This window comes from Haliotis rufescens, unplaced genomic scaffold (assembly GCF_023055435.1).
Source record: "Haliotis rufescens isolate VD_foot unplaced genomic scaffold, xgHalRufe1.0.p SCAF_126, whole genome shotgun sequence".
Taxonomy (NCBI): Eukaryota; Metazoa; Mollusca; class Gastropoda; order Lepetellida; family Haliotidae; genus Haliotis; species Haliotis rufescens.
In genome coordinates, this window is record NW_025963809.1 from 520,551 (window position 1) to 539,115 (window position 18,565).

The window sequence follows — 18,565 nt, forward strand, 5'->3', positions numbered from 1 at the left end:
GTATTCGTCACTGAAATCCTTCCATCTATTGCATTCGTCACTGAAATCTTTCCATCTACTGTATTCGTCACTGAAATCCTTCCATCTACTGCATTCGTCACTGAAATCCTTCCATCTATTGTATTCATCACTGAAATTCTTCCTTCTCTTCCACCCCCCACCCCCACCCCCGTTTACATGTATATTAATACGCCTAGTACATCCATGTACTGTTATCGCCACTGGAACCAATTCACCTGTCCATTGAAACCTTTTCCCAAACCAAAATCTCAAGAGCGTCTTTCCGTGCTTTTTGGTTTCTTTTGCATGAAGACATCAGATGATCTGCAAGGGAGGAAACTCTGCAGGTATAGCCCGTCCAGCTGCATGTCAGTTGCATCCCGTCATCAACAGAATCAATCAATCGTCGTTGTTAAAACTTTGTTGTCCTCCACTAATTTAAGTGTCGAACTGACATGATCTGAACATCCTCATGATTCGGAATCAATAAAACGTGGCAAACTAAAACAAAAATATTTATTCATAATCATGTAACAGATGAAATTAAAGTACATGAAATTACAAATGCACATTCATATTGACATGGTGAAAACAGCTGCGAGGAACAATCAAGGGAGACAACTCTAATTTCGTTGCTGCATTTTCAGGTATTTATGAGATGAGTGAGTGAGTGTAGGGGTTTAACGTCGCTTTGAACAGTATTCCAATCATATCAAGGCGTGTTACCTTAATGTTGGAGGAGTGAGTGAGTTAGTTGGGGTTAATACCGTTTGAATATTATTCCAATTTCATCACGGCGTGACAGCTTATTGTGGGAGGAAAGCCCGAAGTGATGCAGGTCTCAGACCTTTACCACTTCGGTGAAACCCACGAGGGGCGACCCGGGTTTCAAACTCTCGATCACAGGTTCCTTGTGTGCCCAAGGGACGCAACTCTGCACCGCGAATTACGGCGCCTTAGACGACTGGGCCATCCATACCCCCTTACATCTTCTACCTCATTTCTTCGTCGGTGTGTTGCTTATCAATGTGGAGTCATAGACATTAGTGTGTAATAGTGAGTGAGTGAGTGAGTTGGGTTTAACGCCGCTTTTAACAGTATTCCAGTTATATCACGGCGTGTCAGCTAAATGTGGGAGGAAAGCCCGAAGTGATGCAGGTCTCAGACGTTTACCACTTCGGTGAAAACCACGAGCACGGGTATGGTGCTGACAAACCTAGAAACATAATCGGGGTGAACCGGGATTCGAACCCACAATCATAGGTTTCGGGCGTGCCCAAGGGACGCAACTCTGCACAGCGAATCGCGGCGCCTTAGACGACTGGGCCACCCGTGCCCCCGCCGGTGCGTAATAGACAAACACACCGAACCGTCGTCTTAATAACCGACCGGCCACAACGACGCCGTCAGTCCCCGTGAGGGACGCTGTTGACTGTGATTTGTAACAGATCCCAGGTTTGTAACTGAAATTCTACCATGGCACTGGAGGCACGGAGCTGCCGGCAAAAGAAAATATACACCCATGTTTGATGGTGGCTAAAAAACAAACAAACTAGAAATGGTTATTCGATGGTGATGTATTTGATACGGTTGTCATAGTAGTGTTTTTGATCTTAATGTTGCAGTGTTTCAGCGCCTGTTTTCAGCCAAGTAACGTTTTGATAACGTGTGTAATTTTTTGCTCAGATGCCAATTTCAAATGTAAACTTTCTTTTGCCCGGCAGTTTAAAATTTAAATGAGTGATTTTTAAACTGAGAATCAATTAAGTGATTGTGGTTTTAGGTCGCTTGTAGACCGAAATGGAATTGAACCCGGGTCTTAGGCGTGACGGGCGAACGCTTTAACCACTAGGCTACCCGACCGCCCAGAATCACTTAAGACGTGGGAGAACGTTTGATGATGTGATATTTTAATTGCGATGAAGGCCATTTGAAAACACGTGATACGATGACAAGGTGATCGTCTCATACTCTCTGTGGGTGTAGGGGGACGGGGATGGGGGTGATCTGGTGATGGTTGGGGAATCGGGGTTGGGGGTGGGGGTGGGGATGGGTTGTGTGGTGATGGGGAGATGGGGGTGGGAATGGATCAGTGGATTTCTGGATGTCTAGGATAGATGGTCAACAGGTTCACACATGGTTAAGATTAACCAGCAATAACGACAGCTCTAACACAGATGGAGACATTCATTCGTGAGGGCATTGTCACACCCAGGTGGAGGAGTACTCCGGCTTATGTGAGTGAGTGAGTATGGTTTAACGCCGCTGTTATTCTAGCAATATCACAGCAGGGTACACCACAAATGGGCCTCACACATTGTACCCATGTCGGGAATCGAACCCGGGTCTTCGGCATGAATGGCGAACGCTTTAACCACTAGGCTACCCGACCGCTCCGGGGGATACCGGAAATGGGCTTCACACATTGTACCCATGTCGGGAATCGAACCCGGGTCTTCGGCGTGACGAGCGGACGCTTTAACCACTAGGCTACCCGACCGCCCCTTCAAGCTTAAGACGAGACAGCGGAGCTTCACCAGATCTGTGATGAACGATCAGAGTTTCCGTAACAAAAATAATACAAAACTGTTTTTGTTTTTTGAAACATATACAGAGAATAGAACTCCAATGGCTCTCATTCCTCCGGTGCAATTTGGGAAGAAAATATATTTTTTATAATCTTGCTATTGCCGTTTGGCCGAACACCCGTTAATCCACACGGAGGTCCGGAATATTCCGGATCTTCATGGATTCATAGTATGGACACAGATATGTCGTTCGTTAGATTCATGTGTGACCCAATTGGGACAGTCAGGTTCTAGTCGCATGTTTGTTTGTTTGTTTGTTTGTTTAACGCTGCACACAGCAATATTCCAGCTATATGACGGCGGTCTGTAAATAATCGAGTCCGGACCAGACAATCCCGTGATTGACATAATGAACATCGATCCACGCAATCGATGACATGCATCAACTAAGTCAGCGAGCCTGACCACCCGATCCCGTTAGTCGCGTCCCAGAATATTGCACGTATAAAGCGACGTGCGCGTGTGTGCGTGTGCTTGCGCTTGTGCTTGTGCTTGTGCTTGTCCAGACGAATGCCGGTATCATAGTGATAGCCCACTGAGGTATCATGCCGCAGTTTAACATGAATACTCCACTCAGACACAGTACATTGACTTCGAGACGACCTAATAAGGCCGAGCGTTAAAGATGGTATAACATATTCGTGTCAACCAAGACAACGGTAAATCACTTTCATACGAAGGTGCACCAGATGTTGATTTGTGAAACGTTCTCTGATTGGACAATCGATATGTGCGATAATCCAATCATATTTAGCACAGGAAAGTGGGCTTGGTGTGGCAAGGGTGGAAACAAGACTTTGATAAAAAAGGCTGGTGGACGCTCTTGTCTCGGGAGGATGTTTGAAAAGTCGATATGACTGTACATGAGATGGGCCAAGCACCGTTCTGAACAACATGTCAGTCATTTCGTGGCGCGTCAGCTTCATGTGGGATGAAAGCGCAAAGTCACGCAGGAAACGTGAATCAAACCTACACACAGCGGACCCTGGCGTAACTAAGGGAGGCAACTCTGCACATGGAATAACGGTTTCTTTGAGCAAAGGCCCCAATGCCCCGAATGTACATGAAGTACGCTGGTCGACTTGAAATAGTCCTGAATTGTTTCCATTGAGTGAGTGAGTTGGGTTTAACGCCGCTTTTAACAGTATTCCAGTTATATCACGGCGTGTCAGCTTAATGTGGGAGGAAAGCCCGAAGTGATGTAGGTCTCAGACGTTTGCCACTTCGGTGAAAACCACGAGCACGGGTATGGTGCTGACAAACCTAGAAACATAATCGGGGCGAATCGGGATTCGAACCAACAATCATAGGTTTCTGGCGTGCCCAAAGGAAGCAACTCTGCACAGCGAATCGCGGCGCCTTTGACGACTGGGCCACCCGTGCCCTCTGAATTGTTTCCAAATAATTATTCTTTGAAGAAAGTGATCTTTTTCATTTGATATAATTAATGACGAAAAACATATATCATCACCGTCAAACTTAAAACTTAAAATATTATAATCCACATCGGAGCTGATGAATCGACATAACAACTACAATATAAAACACATGTTACTTGACGTATGTCTGAGCTGTCGGGATGTACACTTGTGAGAAACACATCGATGAGAAAATGTGTGTTCATAGGAAGAAGCCGAATGTGATTCCACAGGGAATAATTGTGCAGGATATACTAAATATATCTCCCGATTATATAATATATACACATTCTAAATTCAGGTAGGAAAATACAACTGAAGCCAGAATCTCTCCTTAGTGAGAGGTTGCGGTTTACCAATATGGTCACATTAATACTAAAATAATTACCCAGCATGCTCCCCCTCAGGCAGCCAACATGCCCTTGACCTTGATCTTAGATACACAATAATGAGAAATCGCGAATAAAAAATAGGTTCACCAAAAATATCTTACAAGCTTTTAAGATGAGGAACAACTAAACGTAAAAACTGTCATGGGGAGGGGAGGGGCGGGGGGATGGATGGGGGCGGGGGAGGGTTCTGACATTACAATACAAATACTCGGAATTTCTTTATTAAGAATAATTTAAAAAACAAAAACAAAAACAAAAAAGACCTGATCTATTTCTGTAGAAATTAGGCCATTTTAATGATATTAAATTTGTATGCTATAAAATATTTATTGTACCAGATATTATGTTATAGTACCATAGTTTCCGTTCACAGGGACAACATCAAATATATCAACTTTGTAATATAAAAAAACAAGCTTTCCATAACAGCTCTGTGTATCCCAGACCAAGGTATTTAAGAGGCATCAGGTACTGCCCCTGACTATCGAGGATGATGCTGGCACATATTACATATCACAATTGAATGTGTACCATTATACACAGATATGCCCTGAGATCTAACTCATTGTTTACAACATAGAGTTGCCTTGTTTCAATACATCAAAATGTATAAAAGTAACTTAGATGACGGTCATACCAATTAAAACACTTCAGAAAACCTGCGCTAGAAGACTATAGACTAAAACTCTACAGTCGCGCAAAACTAGGAGACTCCACCGTGACCGCTACATCTTGGTTTAACTTTCCAATGATTTCTTTCTTTATTGTTATTGGTCACATGAATAACAACAATCATTATAGCAATCATCATACATACAGGAAAACGTCGATCTTGAACAATATGGCGTATTGATTTGTGTATGGTTGCCGAAATTTGTTTCACTTCATTTGTTAACATGATTTGAAAAACATCTTGGGGCAAACCATTTGATATTCTGTTCCAGAAAATACTGGTCAAGGTTTACTAGATGAAATACATCGTTCATCGATATGCTACACAGTTTCAAAAACGCTATTATTAAAATGGTATAGGTCCTAAACGTGTTTAACCCCCCCCCCCCGCCCCCCCCCCCCCCCCCGTGGATAACCCCAAAGGACATTAAATAGTCGTTTTTTGTTTCTGATTAAAATCAGTATGTTCACTATGAAATAAATGTTTTCACCTGTTCGCGATTCTAAAATGTTTTACAATAGATTCCAACACAAACCGTCTGTGTGTGACGTCACGCCCCTGCTCGCGGAGCCGTGTAAGGTCATTGACATTAAGATGGGGGTACATGGTACATGGGTGTGGTGGAAAGTGTATGATTGATCGTGTTAGGTATGACGACCTCATAGAAAATCACATATAAAATGTACAAAATATCGAGATCATTAATCCCTATGAGATAAAAGACTCCCCTATTTCTCTTCATGGGTCATGCCAATAAGACCACGTGACCACGTGTGCCATTCCGGGCCGAGCCGATTCACTTGTCACCAGTCACAGCTTTCCGTAACCTACAAGAACAATGGGCTCGTTTTTGAACGACGTTATTACGAATGATGCCGAATGACGCCGAATGACGCCGAATGGCCCCGATATGTCACGGAAAGTCGCGAACTGGGTTGATGGCACATGTAGATGACCAATGACGTCATCAGACGCTGTTCATGGCGTCCTCCATGGTGAGTGTTTCCGGCCGGGGGCTTGAAGGTCCAAGCTGCTCAGTAGCGTCAATGAAGATGTCCTCGTACATCTCTTCTGGCTTGGATCTGAGACAGGGCAGGTGCAGCATCAAGTGACACACCGCACCCCCTAGCAGGAGGGCACCGCCCATGTAGAATGAGGGGTCGTAGTTCCCAGTCGCGTCGAACACAAAACCTAAACACAAACAGGGACTATGAAGTTTTTTCTGCAGTGCTATTTTGCAGAAATACAGGTATGGCCGAGCTATACATAAACTATTATCACATATTCATGTAAGAATGATGAGATATAATTGGTCCACGTGATCTTGATAAATACTGTGTAACCCGCCTTGGAGAGTAATACATTTCTCAGCGGAAAAAACGTAGGTCTACGATCACTATACACGAAGGTTAACGCGAGTACGGGATAACGGAGGTCTACGATCACTATACACCAAGGTTAACGCGAGTACGGGATAACGGAGGTCTACGATCACTATACACCAAGGTTAACGTGAGTACGGGATAACGGACGTCAACGATCACTATACACCAAGGTTAACGTGAGTACGGGATAACGGACGTCTACGATCACTATACACGAAGGTTAACGCGAGTACGGGATAACGGACGTCAACGATCACTGTACACGAAGGTTAACGCGAGTACGGGATAACGGACGTCTACGATCACTATACACCAAGGTTAACGCGAGTACGGGATAACGGACGTCAACGATCACTGTACACGAAGGTTAACGCGAGTACGGGATAACGGACGTCTACGATCACTATACACCAAGGTTAACGCGAGTACGGGATAACGGAAGTCTACGATCACTATACACGAAGGTTAACGCGAGTACGGGATAACGGAGGTCTACGATCACTATACACCAAGGTTAACGTGAGTACGGGATAACGGACGTCTACGATCACTATACACCAAGGTTAACGTGAGTACGGGATAACGGACGTCTACGATCACTATACACCAAGGTTAACGCGAGTACGGGATAACGGAGGTCTACGATCACTATACACGAAGGTTAACGCGAGTACGGGATAACGGAGGTCTACGATCACTATACACGAAGGTTAACGCGAGTACGGGATAACGGAGGTCTACGATCACTCTCCACGAAGGTTAACGTGAGTACGGGATAACGGACGTCTACGATCGCTATACACCAAGGTTAACGCGAGTACGGGATAACGGACGTCTACGATCACTATACACGAAGGTTAACGCGAGTACGGGATAACGAACGTCTACGATCACTATACACGAAGGTTAACGCGAGTACGGGATAACGAACGTCTACGATCACCATACACGAAGGTTAACGCGAGTACGGGATAACGGACGTCTACGATCACTATACACGAAGGTTAACGCGAGTACGGGATAACGGAGGTCTACGATCACTATACACCAAGGTTAACGCGAGTACGGGATAACGGAGGTCTACGATCACTATACACCAAGGTTAACGCGAGTACGGGATAACGGAGATCTACGATCACTATACACCAAGGTTAACGCGAGTACGGGATAACGGACGTCTACGATCACTATACACGAAGGTTAACGCGAGTACGGGATAACGGAGATCTACGATCACTATACACCAAGGTTAACGCGAGTACGGGATAACGGAGGTCTACGATCACTATACACCAAGGTTAACGCGAGTACGGGATAACGAAGGTCTACGATCACTATACACGAAGGTTAACGCGAGTACGGGATAACGGACGTCTACGATCACTATACACGAAGGTTAACGCGAGTACGGTCTAACGAACGGCTATCTATCTATCTATCTATCTATCTATCCATCCATAGAGGCTATTGGAGGTTCCTGCTAACAGATGTCTATCATTCCTACACACAATGGCTAAGTGATTGCTAGCAAAGGCCTATCATTCCCATACACAGAAGCTAGGGGTAGTACCTGATACCGGAGGCCTATTAACTCTATACATACAGGTTAACGGAAGTACCGGCTAACGGAGACCTCTGATCACGGTAAGCAGAGACTAAGTAGCTGCTAACGGGCTATCAATCTTATACGTAGAGGGCAATGGAAGTACCTCAAACGGTGGTCTATCAGCCTAAATTAACGTGTACATCCATACTAATAGACGCACCTGCTAATGGCGGTCTATCAGCCTAAAATTACGTGTACAAGCACACTAATGGACGCACCTGATACGGCGGTCTATTAACCTAAATATACGTGGACATGCACACTAATGGACACACCTGAAACGGCGGCCTATCAACCTAAATATACGTGTACATGCACACTAATGGACGCACCTGAAACGGCGGCCTATCAACCTAAATACACGTGTACATGCACACTAATGGACGCACCTGAAACGGCGGCCTATCAACCTTAATTTACGTGTAAATGCACACCTATGGACGCACCTGCTAACGGAGGTCTACCTGCCTACATTAAAGTGTACATGCATACTAATGGACGCACCTGCTAACGGCGGTCTATCAACCTAAATATACGTGTTCATGCACACTAATGGACGCACCTGAAACGGCGGCCTATCAACCTAAATATACGTGTACATGCACACTAATTGACGCACCTGCTAATGGCGGTCTATCAATCTCAATTTACGTGTACAAGCACACTAATGGACGCACCTGCTAACGGCGGTCTATCAACCACAATTTACATGTACAAGCTCACTAATGGACCAACCTGCTAACGGAGGTCTACCTGCCTACATTAAAGTGTACATGCATACTAATGGACGCACCTGAAACGGCGGCCTATCAACCTACATATACGTGTACAAGAACACTAATGGACGCATCTGCTAACGGCGGTCTATCAACCACAATTTACATGTACAAGCACACTAATGGACGCACCTGAAACGGCGGCCTATCAACCTGAATTTACATGTACAAGCACACCAATGGACGCACCTGCTAACGGCAGCCTATCAACCACAATTTACATGTACATCGACACTAATGGACGCACCTGCTAACGACGGCCTATCAACCTGAATTTACATGTACAAGCACACCAATGGACGCACCTGCTAACGGCAGCCTATCAACCACAATTTACATGTACATCGACACTAATGGACGCACCTGCTAACGACGGCCTATCAACCTGAATTTACATGTACAAGCACACCAATGGACGCACCTGCTAACGGCAGCCTATCAACCTAAATATACGTGTACATGCACACTAATGGACGCACCTGCTAACGACGGCCTATCACCCTAAATTTACGTGTACATCCACACTAATGGACGCACCTGCTAACGACGGCCTATCAACCTGAATTTACATGTACAAGCACACCTATGGACGCACCTACTAACGGCAGCCTATCACCCTAAATTTACGTGTACATCCACACTAATGGACGCACCTGCTAACGGCAGCCTATCAACCTAAATATACGTGTACATGCACACTAATGGACGTATCTGCTAACGGCAGCCTATCAACCTTAATTTACGTGTACAAGAACACTAATGGACGCACCTGTTAACGGCGGTCTATCAACCACAATTTACATGTACAAGCACACTAATGGACGCACCTGCTAACGGAGGTCTACCTGCCTACATTAAAGTGTACATGCATACTAATGGACGCACCTGCTAACGGCGGCCTATCAACCTCAATTTACGTGTACATGCACACTAATGGACGCATCTGCTAACGGCGGCCTATCAACCTCAATTTACATGTACATGCACACCAATGGACGCATCTGCTAACGGCGGCCTATCGACCTGAATTGACATGTACATCGACACTAATGGACGCACCTGCTAACGACGGCCTATCGACCTAAATTTACATGTACAAGCACACTAATAGACGCACCTGCTACCGACGGCCTATCGACCTGAATTTACATTTACAAGCACACCAATGGACGCACCTGCTAACGGCGGCCTATCAACCTAAATATACGTGTACATCCACACTAATGGACGCACCTGCTAACGGCGGCCTATCAACCTAAATATACGTGTACATGCACACTAATGGACGCACCTGTTAACGGCGGCCTATCAACCACAATTTACATGTACAAGCACACTAATGGACGCACCTGCTAACGGCGGCCTATCAACCACAATTTACATGTACAAGCACACTAATGAACGCACCTGCTTACGGCGGCCTATCAACCACAATTTACATGTACAAGCACACTAATGAACGCACCTGCTAACGGCGGCCTATCAGCCACAGTTTACATGTTCAAGCACACAAATGGACGCACCTGCTAACGGCGGTCTATCAGCCTACATTTACATGAACAAGCCCACTAATGGACGCACCCGCTAAGGGCGGCCTCTCAACCTAAATTTACGTGGACATGAACACCAATGGACGCACCTGCTAACGGAGGCCCGGCCACCGCGGCGAAGCCTCGGAACATGGTGAGAAGTCCGAAGCCGTTGGTCAGTTTCTCCAGCCCCAGTTGGTCGCAGATGAGGATGGAGGACAATGAGATGAATGCCCCTGGGAAGAAACAGGAGGCGGTTAGAAAAAACCCCGGAAGCTTTGTAATATTTCAAACGGAAATGAGCTTCGATAATTCAGTGTCGAAGAGACTGCATGACTTCTACCGTCTTCTTATCTCTGGCCAATATGACAGTACAGTAAACTACGCTTATAACGAACTCAAAGGGACTACTAATTTTAGTTCGTTATAACCGTAGTTTGTTATGAGCATATATATAGCATAACTACAGCAAATAGTCGGGACTAAAAAGTAAGTTTGTTATATTCGTCAGTTCGTTATAAGCGTGTTCGTTATAACCGGAGTTTAGTGTATAAAAATTACGAGTTGTTCTGTGGCATTTGATTCGAATTCTATGGAATCCTAGAAAGGACATTTCCGTATTGTCGCGTTGTTACAAAAACAAGTAAAATATGGGAAAATTGACCAAAGCGCGACAATGCGTTATCTTGACAATTTCGAAATTTCGCGCTTCGAAACATATCATACATTTTGCCAAAGGGTCACAATGAGCCCACGCCACATTTTCTAGGTTCAAATATGTGGAAAAGGGCACTAAAATGCTCGACAACGCGGCAAGTAACTTGACCCTCTTTCTAAAAATGTCACTTCAACAAAAACATACTGCACAAAACTATTATGCTATTAGTGAAGTACGTGTGACAGTGTAAGCCCTCTGTGTGTGTACGTGGGGCGGTGGGATAGCCTGGTGGTTAAAGCGTTCGCTTGTTACGCTGTAGACCCGGGTTCGATTCCCCACTTGGGCCCAAATAAATGTGTGATGCCAATTTCTGGTGTCCCTCGCCGCGATAATGCTTGAATGTTGCTAAAAGCGGCGTAAAACCATACTCACTCACTCACTCACTGTGTGTATGTGTAGTGACCACCACTTGCGACGTGTGTTGGGATGCTTAACGATAGTTGGTTACTAATATGAAGCACATGGCCTTAAAGTGTTAAGCTTTAAATGTGAAATCTGAAATAAAATTTTAGTCACATGCCATTAATATAGTTTGTAATTCTTAGTCATATTGTAAAAGGTGACTGCGCCACGCTGTGGTGCAAATTACCATTGCATATATAAACGCTGACATCAGCACCATGTGTAAAACAAGGCATTATCTGTGTACTCCAAGGGGAATAACTCCAACATTGTTATGAAACAAACCGTTTTGAAACGACTTGACTAATACATTTTGCCCGAGAATAACCCCTCTTAAAGTTTGTTTGTTATTTAACGCTGCACCCAGCAATATTCCAGCAAAATGTAAATAGGTCTGTAAATAATTTTGACGACAATTCCAGTCATTGACATCATGAGCATCGACTTACGCAATTTGGATACGATGACATGCATCAACCAATTTAGCGAGCCTGACCACCCGATCCCGTTAGTAGCCTCTTACGACAAGCATAGTCGCCTTTAACGGCAAGCATGGGTTGCTGAAGACCTATTCTAACCCGGATTTCCTCGCCCCTCTTTAACTGTTCGTGGTGATCCATTTGAACACCCACAATTCAGCTTGCGTCTCGAACAGAAAACTAAAATGTTAATCGGGTGGCCACAATGGTTCCTGACTTGTTTAACGTTAACGTGGTACAATACAACTGACAACGACGTTAACATGATGTATGCCTTACCGATGCCGGCTCCAAATATGGCCGACATGACGACAAGAGCTGGGTATGAACTTCCACAGAATGGCATGACGATTGTAGCCACCGCTGCTATCACCATGGAGACGTTGTTCACGACCAGGGCGTCTACCCTTGGTAAGTCCGCTAACCACCCGGCCAAGATCCGCCCAATTGTATTCGTGATACCTGGCAGAAAACAGAAATTGTCTTGAGACTTACTAGTGTTAAAAGGTAAAGCTTTGGATTACAAAAAAACATGATGATTTTGTTTGTTTGTTGTTTAACGCCGCACTCCGCAATATTATATCACGGCGGTCTGTTAATAATCTGGACCAGGCAATCCAGTGATTGACATCATGAGCATCGACTTACGCATACCATGACACGCATCAACCAAGTTACCGAGCCTGACCTCCCGATCCTGTTATTCGCCTTTTACGACAAGCATAGATGCCTTTTACGGCAAGCATGGGATGCTGGACCCGACTCTTACCCTGATCCGCACCGGTAAAAAATAACATGGTGTAATACAAATAATTTTATAACGGTAAAACTTTTACGAATGAAACAAACAATAAATGGTTATTAGATGGCGATGTATTTGATACGGATATCACAGTTGTGATTCAGCGACTGTTTTCAGTCTCGTAACGTTTTGATAATGTTTGTAATTGTTTAGATAATTCCAATTTTCAAGTGTATAGTTTCTATTGCCCGGCAGTATATTTCCAACCACCATATTGTCTCCGTGATTTTCAGGCAGTAATAATGGCGACTACGCTGCAAAACAATCCTAGCTCTCTCTCTCTCTCTCTCTCTCTCTCTCTCTCTCTCACACACACACACACACACACACACACACACACACACACACACACACCGTGAAGATCCGGGGTAGAATAGGTCTTCAGCAACCAATGCTTGCCGTAAAAGGCGACTATGCTTGCCGTATGAGGCGACTAACGCTATTGGGTGGTCAGGCTCACTGACGTGGTTGATGCATGTCATCGTATCCCAATTGCGTGGATCGATGCTCATTATGTTAATCACTGGATTGTCTGGTCCAGACTCGATTATTTACAGACAGCCGTCATATAGCTGGAATATTGCTAGGTGCGGCGTTAAGCAACAAACAAACAAACACGAAACACACACGCACACTCGTTACATCTGACAACCCCCCTATTTTCACTACAAGACAATTTATACACAACTGGTTTGTCAGCAACATACCCCTGCTCCCGGGTTTCATCAGAAACCTATGATTGTGGGTTCGAATCCCGGTTCGCCCTGATAATGTTTCTAGGTTTGTCAGCACCATACCCGTCATCGTGGGTTTCACCGAAGTGGTAAACGTCTGAGACCTGCATCACTTCGGGCTTTCCTCCCACATTAATCTGACACGCCGCGATATAACTGGAATACTGTTAAAAGCGGCGTTAAACCCGACCCACTCACTCACTCATAACTGAAATCAGGTGAAATCATTCCCGAACTCAGTGCGGCGTGACACCTGGTCTACTGGGCTACCCACATACACACCACGTGACATACCTATGATAGATACAAGGAAGGCAGCTTCGCTCTTGGGAATCCCCTCCAACATAGCTCTGTCGACGATGTACACAAAGCGTTAAGCAACAAACAAACAAACACGAAACACACACGCACACTCGTTACATCTGACAACCCCCCTATTTTCACTACAAGACAATTTATACACAACTGGTTTGTCAGCAACATACCCCTGCTCCCGGGTTTCATCAGAAACCTATGATTGTGGGTTCGAATCCCGGTTCGCCCTGATAATGTTTCTAGGTTTGTCAGCACCATACCCGTCATCGTGGGTTTCACCGAAGTGGTAAACGTCTGAGACCTGCATCACTTCGGGCTTTCCTCCCACATTAATCTGACACGCCGCGATATAACTGGAATACTGTTAAAAGCGGCGTTAAACCCGACCCACTCACTCACTCATAACTGAAATCAGGTGAAATCATTCCCGAACTCAGTGCGGCGTGACACCTGGTCTACTGGGCTACCCACATACACACCACGTGACATACCTATGATAGATACAAGGAAGGCAGCTTCGCTCTTGGGAATCCCCTCCAACATAGCTCTGTCGACGATGTACACAAAGGGGACGTAGAAGCCGAGGAACGCGAGGACGTTCCCGAAGCACAGGAGATCAAAACTGACCCCCTTCAGAAGGGACAAGTCCATCATTTCTTGCAGAGTGTCCTTAGCTGGTTTGGGAATGCACGTGCAAAACTGCCACACGGGGGATTCTTTGCCAGGTGCGATCTCGCCGGGAATCGTCGTTATGCTGGTGATGTAACTCCTCACATCCGGCTGAGACCGGAACTGGGGAATATTCAAAACACTTCCGCTATAAAATATGTCCTTCCGGTACAAAGGTCGAGCAAAGTCTTCTTTTGAAGCGTGAAGGCTCCTGTGGGAGGCGATTAAAGATTTGGCCGACTTGCCAACGTAGCCGTGGGTCCCGTTCTGATTCATCTTGACGACCTTCCCTTCTGGAACATTAAGTAACGGGATCGCTTCATGTGTACTGTGAATACCGTTAGGTAAACTCCCGTTATTGCAATTCTTGATAACCACAGAACTCTTCTTGTTTTCCAGGTCAGTGTCAATTGGCCTCGATTTGGGTATTCCTTCTTCGGGGCTGCTGGGGGAGCTAATCTCAGGCGGGGAGTTTGCGGGAGAGGTGGGGGGAGTGGCATACTCAGACGGCTCCGTCGCCGTGCCGTCCCCCACAGCTGACTCCGTTGTCAGAGACAGCCTTGCTTCATCGTTTGGAACAGGAACAACTTCGTTGTCTTGCACCACGATCTTGGGGACACTCCCCGGACTCTCGGCATGGCTAGTCGTGTCGCCTGCATGACTTGTCGCATCTCCCTGGTGGCTAGCTACGTCGCCCCGGTCGGACAATGACAGTTTGTGTATCCGCGCATCCCGGGAGCCCTGTCTCGCCTTGATGAAGATCATACTGGGTAAGGATCCGACCTCCGAGTCATCTTCCAGCTGCTTCTCCCGTAACAGCTTCGCCTCCATCACTCTCTCTAGTATGCTGTTGTTGTCGCGTACGCTGTATGCGTACGCACTGCATTCAGACTCTGAACGGAAACGTTTGGATTTAGCTTGTTCTTTGATTCGGTCCATCATGTTTTTGGCTCGAGGCCTTTTCTTCTTGGGCTTTTGAATGACTTCTAGTGGTCTCATCAGCATGCCGCATACGGCACACTGGAGAATTATTCCCGCGATGATCATGAGGGCGCTCTTCCAATCGTATTCGTCCAGAAGGAATTTGGAAAGAGGTGCGAAAATAAACGTGCCTATTCCGGAACCGCAGACCGCGATACCGGTTGCCAGTGCGCGCTTCTTCTCGAAGTAGTACCCCACGCTGACGATAGACGGCAGGTAGATCATGCCGAGCCCAAATCCTGAAATGTAGAAGAGTATTATATGTTAGAATATATATACTCACCACCAAAATAAACGCAAACCACAGAAACATATAGAGAAGTATGTACGTTGAGAATAGATGTTTCTAATCTGTACCACTTAATGAGAAACTAACAAGCAGTCAAGTGTTACCACAGAGTGTCTTTATTCCCCTCACCATATCTTATCTGCAGGTGATTTCCAAACTTTGCACTCTAATCATGCACGAGACAAATGGTGCTGCCATGGATCTATGACGTCACATGTGATGCGTTCATGAGCATAGACCCACACAACATACCAGTATGTTCGTTTGTGCATCAAAGCAATCAAATATCTTTTTAATATGAGTAATTCGTATATTAGCAACATGTCTGGCGATTGAGAAAACAAACAAAGAATGTGCTTTTTAGCGATTCTCTAGGCTGATTAACCAATTGATACAATACATTAAGTGGTATAATGCAGTCAAACTTTCTGACGTTTCTCAATGTAAACTGAAACACCGAGTTCAAGGTTAAAGGATCTAAATGTTCAGAAGGAACGCTTCTGTGTGTATTCGTGCTGGGGAATTCCCAGGGGTTTTCCCGGGAATGTGGAAGTATTCCGTCAGTGTTTACGTCATTTCAAGAACAAATAAACGTCAAATTGTGTCGTCCATACAATTATAAACGACAATTTTGCCGTCATGTGACCGACACCTCGTCCAATGGAAAAGCCGTATATCGTAAACGTCAAATTAAAAAATTATAACAAAGTGACGACATCCATTGTTAATGACATAACACATAAGATACGTTACGTAAGAAACACGATTGAATTTATTGTAGATGCAGTAGTAAAATAAGCCTGAGAGCCTGGTGGTTAAAGCGTTCGCTCGTCACTCCGAAGACCCGGGTTCGATTCCCAACATCGGTACAATGTGTGAAGCCCCTTTCTGGTGTCCCCCGCCGTGATATTGCTGGAATATTGCTAAAAGCGGCGTAAAACCATACTCACTCAGTCACTCCTTAATGTACTTCAATGATAGACACATGGACAGATGGAAGACTCATGCTAACGCTATCGCTGAATCGTTAAACACTTCACTGGTCTCCGTGGCCTAGTGGATAGAGCGTCCGCACCGAGAGCGAAGGTCGTTGGTTCGCTCTCCGGCCGCGTCATACTAAAGGACGTGTAAAGATTGACTTGTTGTTTCCCTGCCTTGCGCTCTGCATTAAGGAGATAAAACAAGGGCTGGTCGGCTCAGAGTCAGTGTACTTTGTCTGAGAGGGGTATTCATGTTAAACTGCGGCATGGCTATCACTATAAAATCTGCATTGGCCTGGACTTGTTGGCTAGTATTAGCAGCCACATACACGTGCATGCACGTCACTCCATTGGTCATCTAACCTACACACTTCTCACATCAGATACGTCGACGTACCTCCCATCACGCCGTAGGTCACCATGAGGATGTTGACCGACTGAGCTCCCATGCTGAGGAGGAATGACGTCGCGGCGATGACGCTACCGCACGTGGCCACAGCTCGACAGCCGAACCTGTTGGTCAGCGCACTGACGATTGGTCCTGGAAAAAAACGCAGGGTGTAAATATTGCTTCATATAACATGTGAAAATTGCCTAATTTCATCTGTGAATATTGCGTCATTTAAAGGGTAAATATTGTTTCAAATGATATGTGAATATTGCTTCATTTAACATGTGAATATTGCTTCATTTAACATGTGAATATTGCTTCATATAACATGTGAATATTGCTTCATTTAACATGTGAATATTGCTTCATTTAACATGTGAATATTGCTTCATATAACATGTGAATATTGCTTAATTTCATCTGTGAATATTGCGTCATTTAACGGGTAAATATTGTTAAAAATGATATGTGAATATTGATTAATTTAACATGTGAACATTGCCTCATTTAACATGTGAATATTGCTTCATTTAACATGTGAATATGGCTTCATATAACATGTGAATATTGCTTAATTTCATCTGTAAATATTGCGTCATTTAACGGGTAAATATTGTTACAAATGATATGTGAATATTGCCTCATTTAACATGTGAATATTGCTACTCCTGTAACCGTTTAAAGAACTTGGTCCTAAGTACCGGATTCCCTCCAATAAAAGATGGGTAAACCCAGAGTCCCTGCAGTCCCTCACATTAGACACCCGTTTCTCTCAAAAAAGATGAGGTAAACTGAAACAGTATTCAGTATATTATCTCAGACACCCGATTGCCTATCAAAACGGCTTAAAGGTATTCACGATGGACCATGTCTTCCAATACATTGATAGGCTGAGCTGCGTGTTACGAATGAGAGTTAAAGTTGACGTTTACAGAAATCCAGCACAACAACGCACAACAACGCCACCACTGAACGGAGCTCTTTGAACGGAATTCCGGGAAGTCAATCGTTTACACAAACAATGGATATCCGAGACTGTGTGACCTTCACCCTTTCAGCCATCTTGAATCACAGACAAGGGCGCCATATTTGATTTAAGAGGTATACCTCTTACGAATTTTTTTGAATTTTTTAATTGACGACCAAATGAATTGATTTGGCTCTACGCACACAGTCACAAGCCCATCAGTTCATACAAACAGATGCAGTCGGGTTGAATGTGGCTTGGAGCGGCTTAAAGTGGTGTGTTCACTATGGGGGTTGGGAGGTGGGGGGTGTGGGGTGGGGTGGGGGTGTTTGGTTTTGGGAATGTTGGATTTGGGGATGGGTTGATTGTGAATTGTTGATTTGTGTTGATTGTGAATTGTTGATGTGGTGGAGTTGGGGGTGGGATGAGTTATGCAGGGGCAGGGCTGTGTTGAGGGTGGGTGTTGAGATG

General features: G+C 45.0%; 1 protein-coding gene across 5 annotated transcripts in view; it reads right to left on the reverse strand.

Moving 5' to 3' along the window:
- Positions 1-5,931: 5,931 nt before the first annotated feature.
- LOC124121998 (monocarboxylate transporter 13-like) overlaps positions 5,932-18,565 on the reverse strand; it is a 49,130-nt gene continuing 36,496 nt past the window's right edge. For 4 of the 5 annotated variants that reach the window (XM_048393999.1, XM_048393996.1, XM_048394001.1 and 1 more), the window contains exons 3-7: positions 17,134-17,277; positions 14,309-15,706; positions 12,246-12,428; positions 10,478-10,603; positions 5,932-6,262 (exon numbers count right to left, since the gene is read on the reverse strand). In XM_048393999.1, the coding sequence (XP_048249956.1) occupies positions 6,039-6,262; positions 10,478-10,603; positions 12,246-12,428; positions 14,309-15,706; positions 17,134-17,277 (2,075 nt within the window). In that variant the 3' untranslated portion in view covers positions 5,932-6,038. Of the gene's footprint in view, positions 6,263-10,477; positions 10,604-12,245; positions 12,429-13,796; positions 13,864-14,308; positions 15,707-17,133; positions 17,278-18,565 lie in introns of all 5 variants that reach the window. The other variant, XM_048393997.1, reaches the window with a different exon arrangement.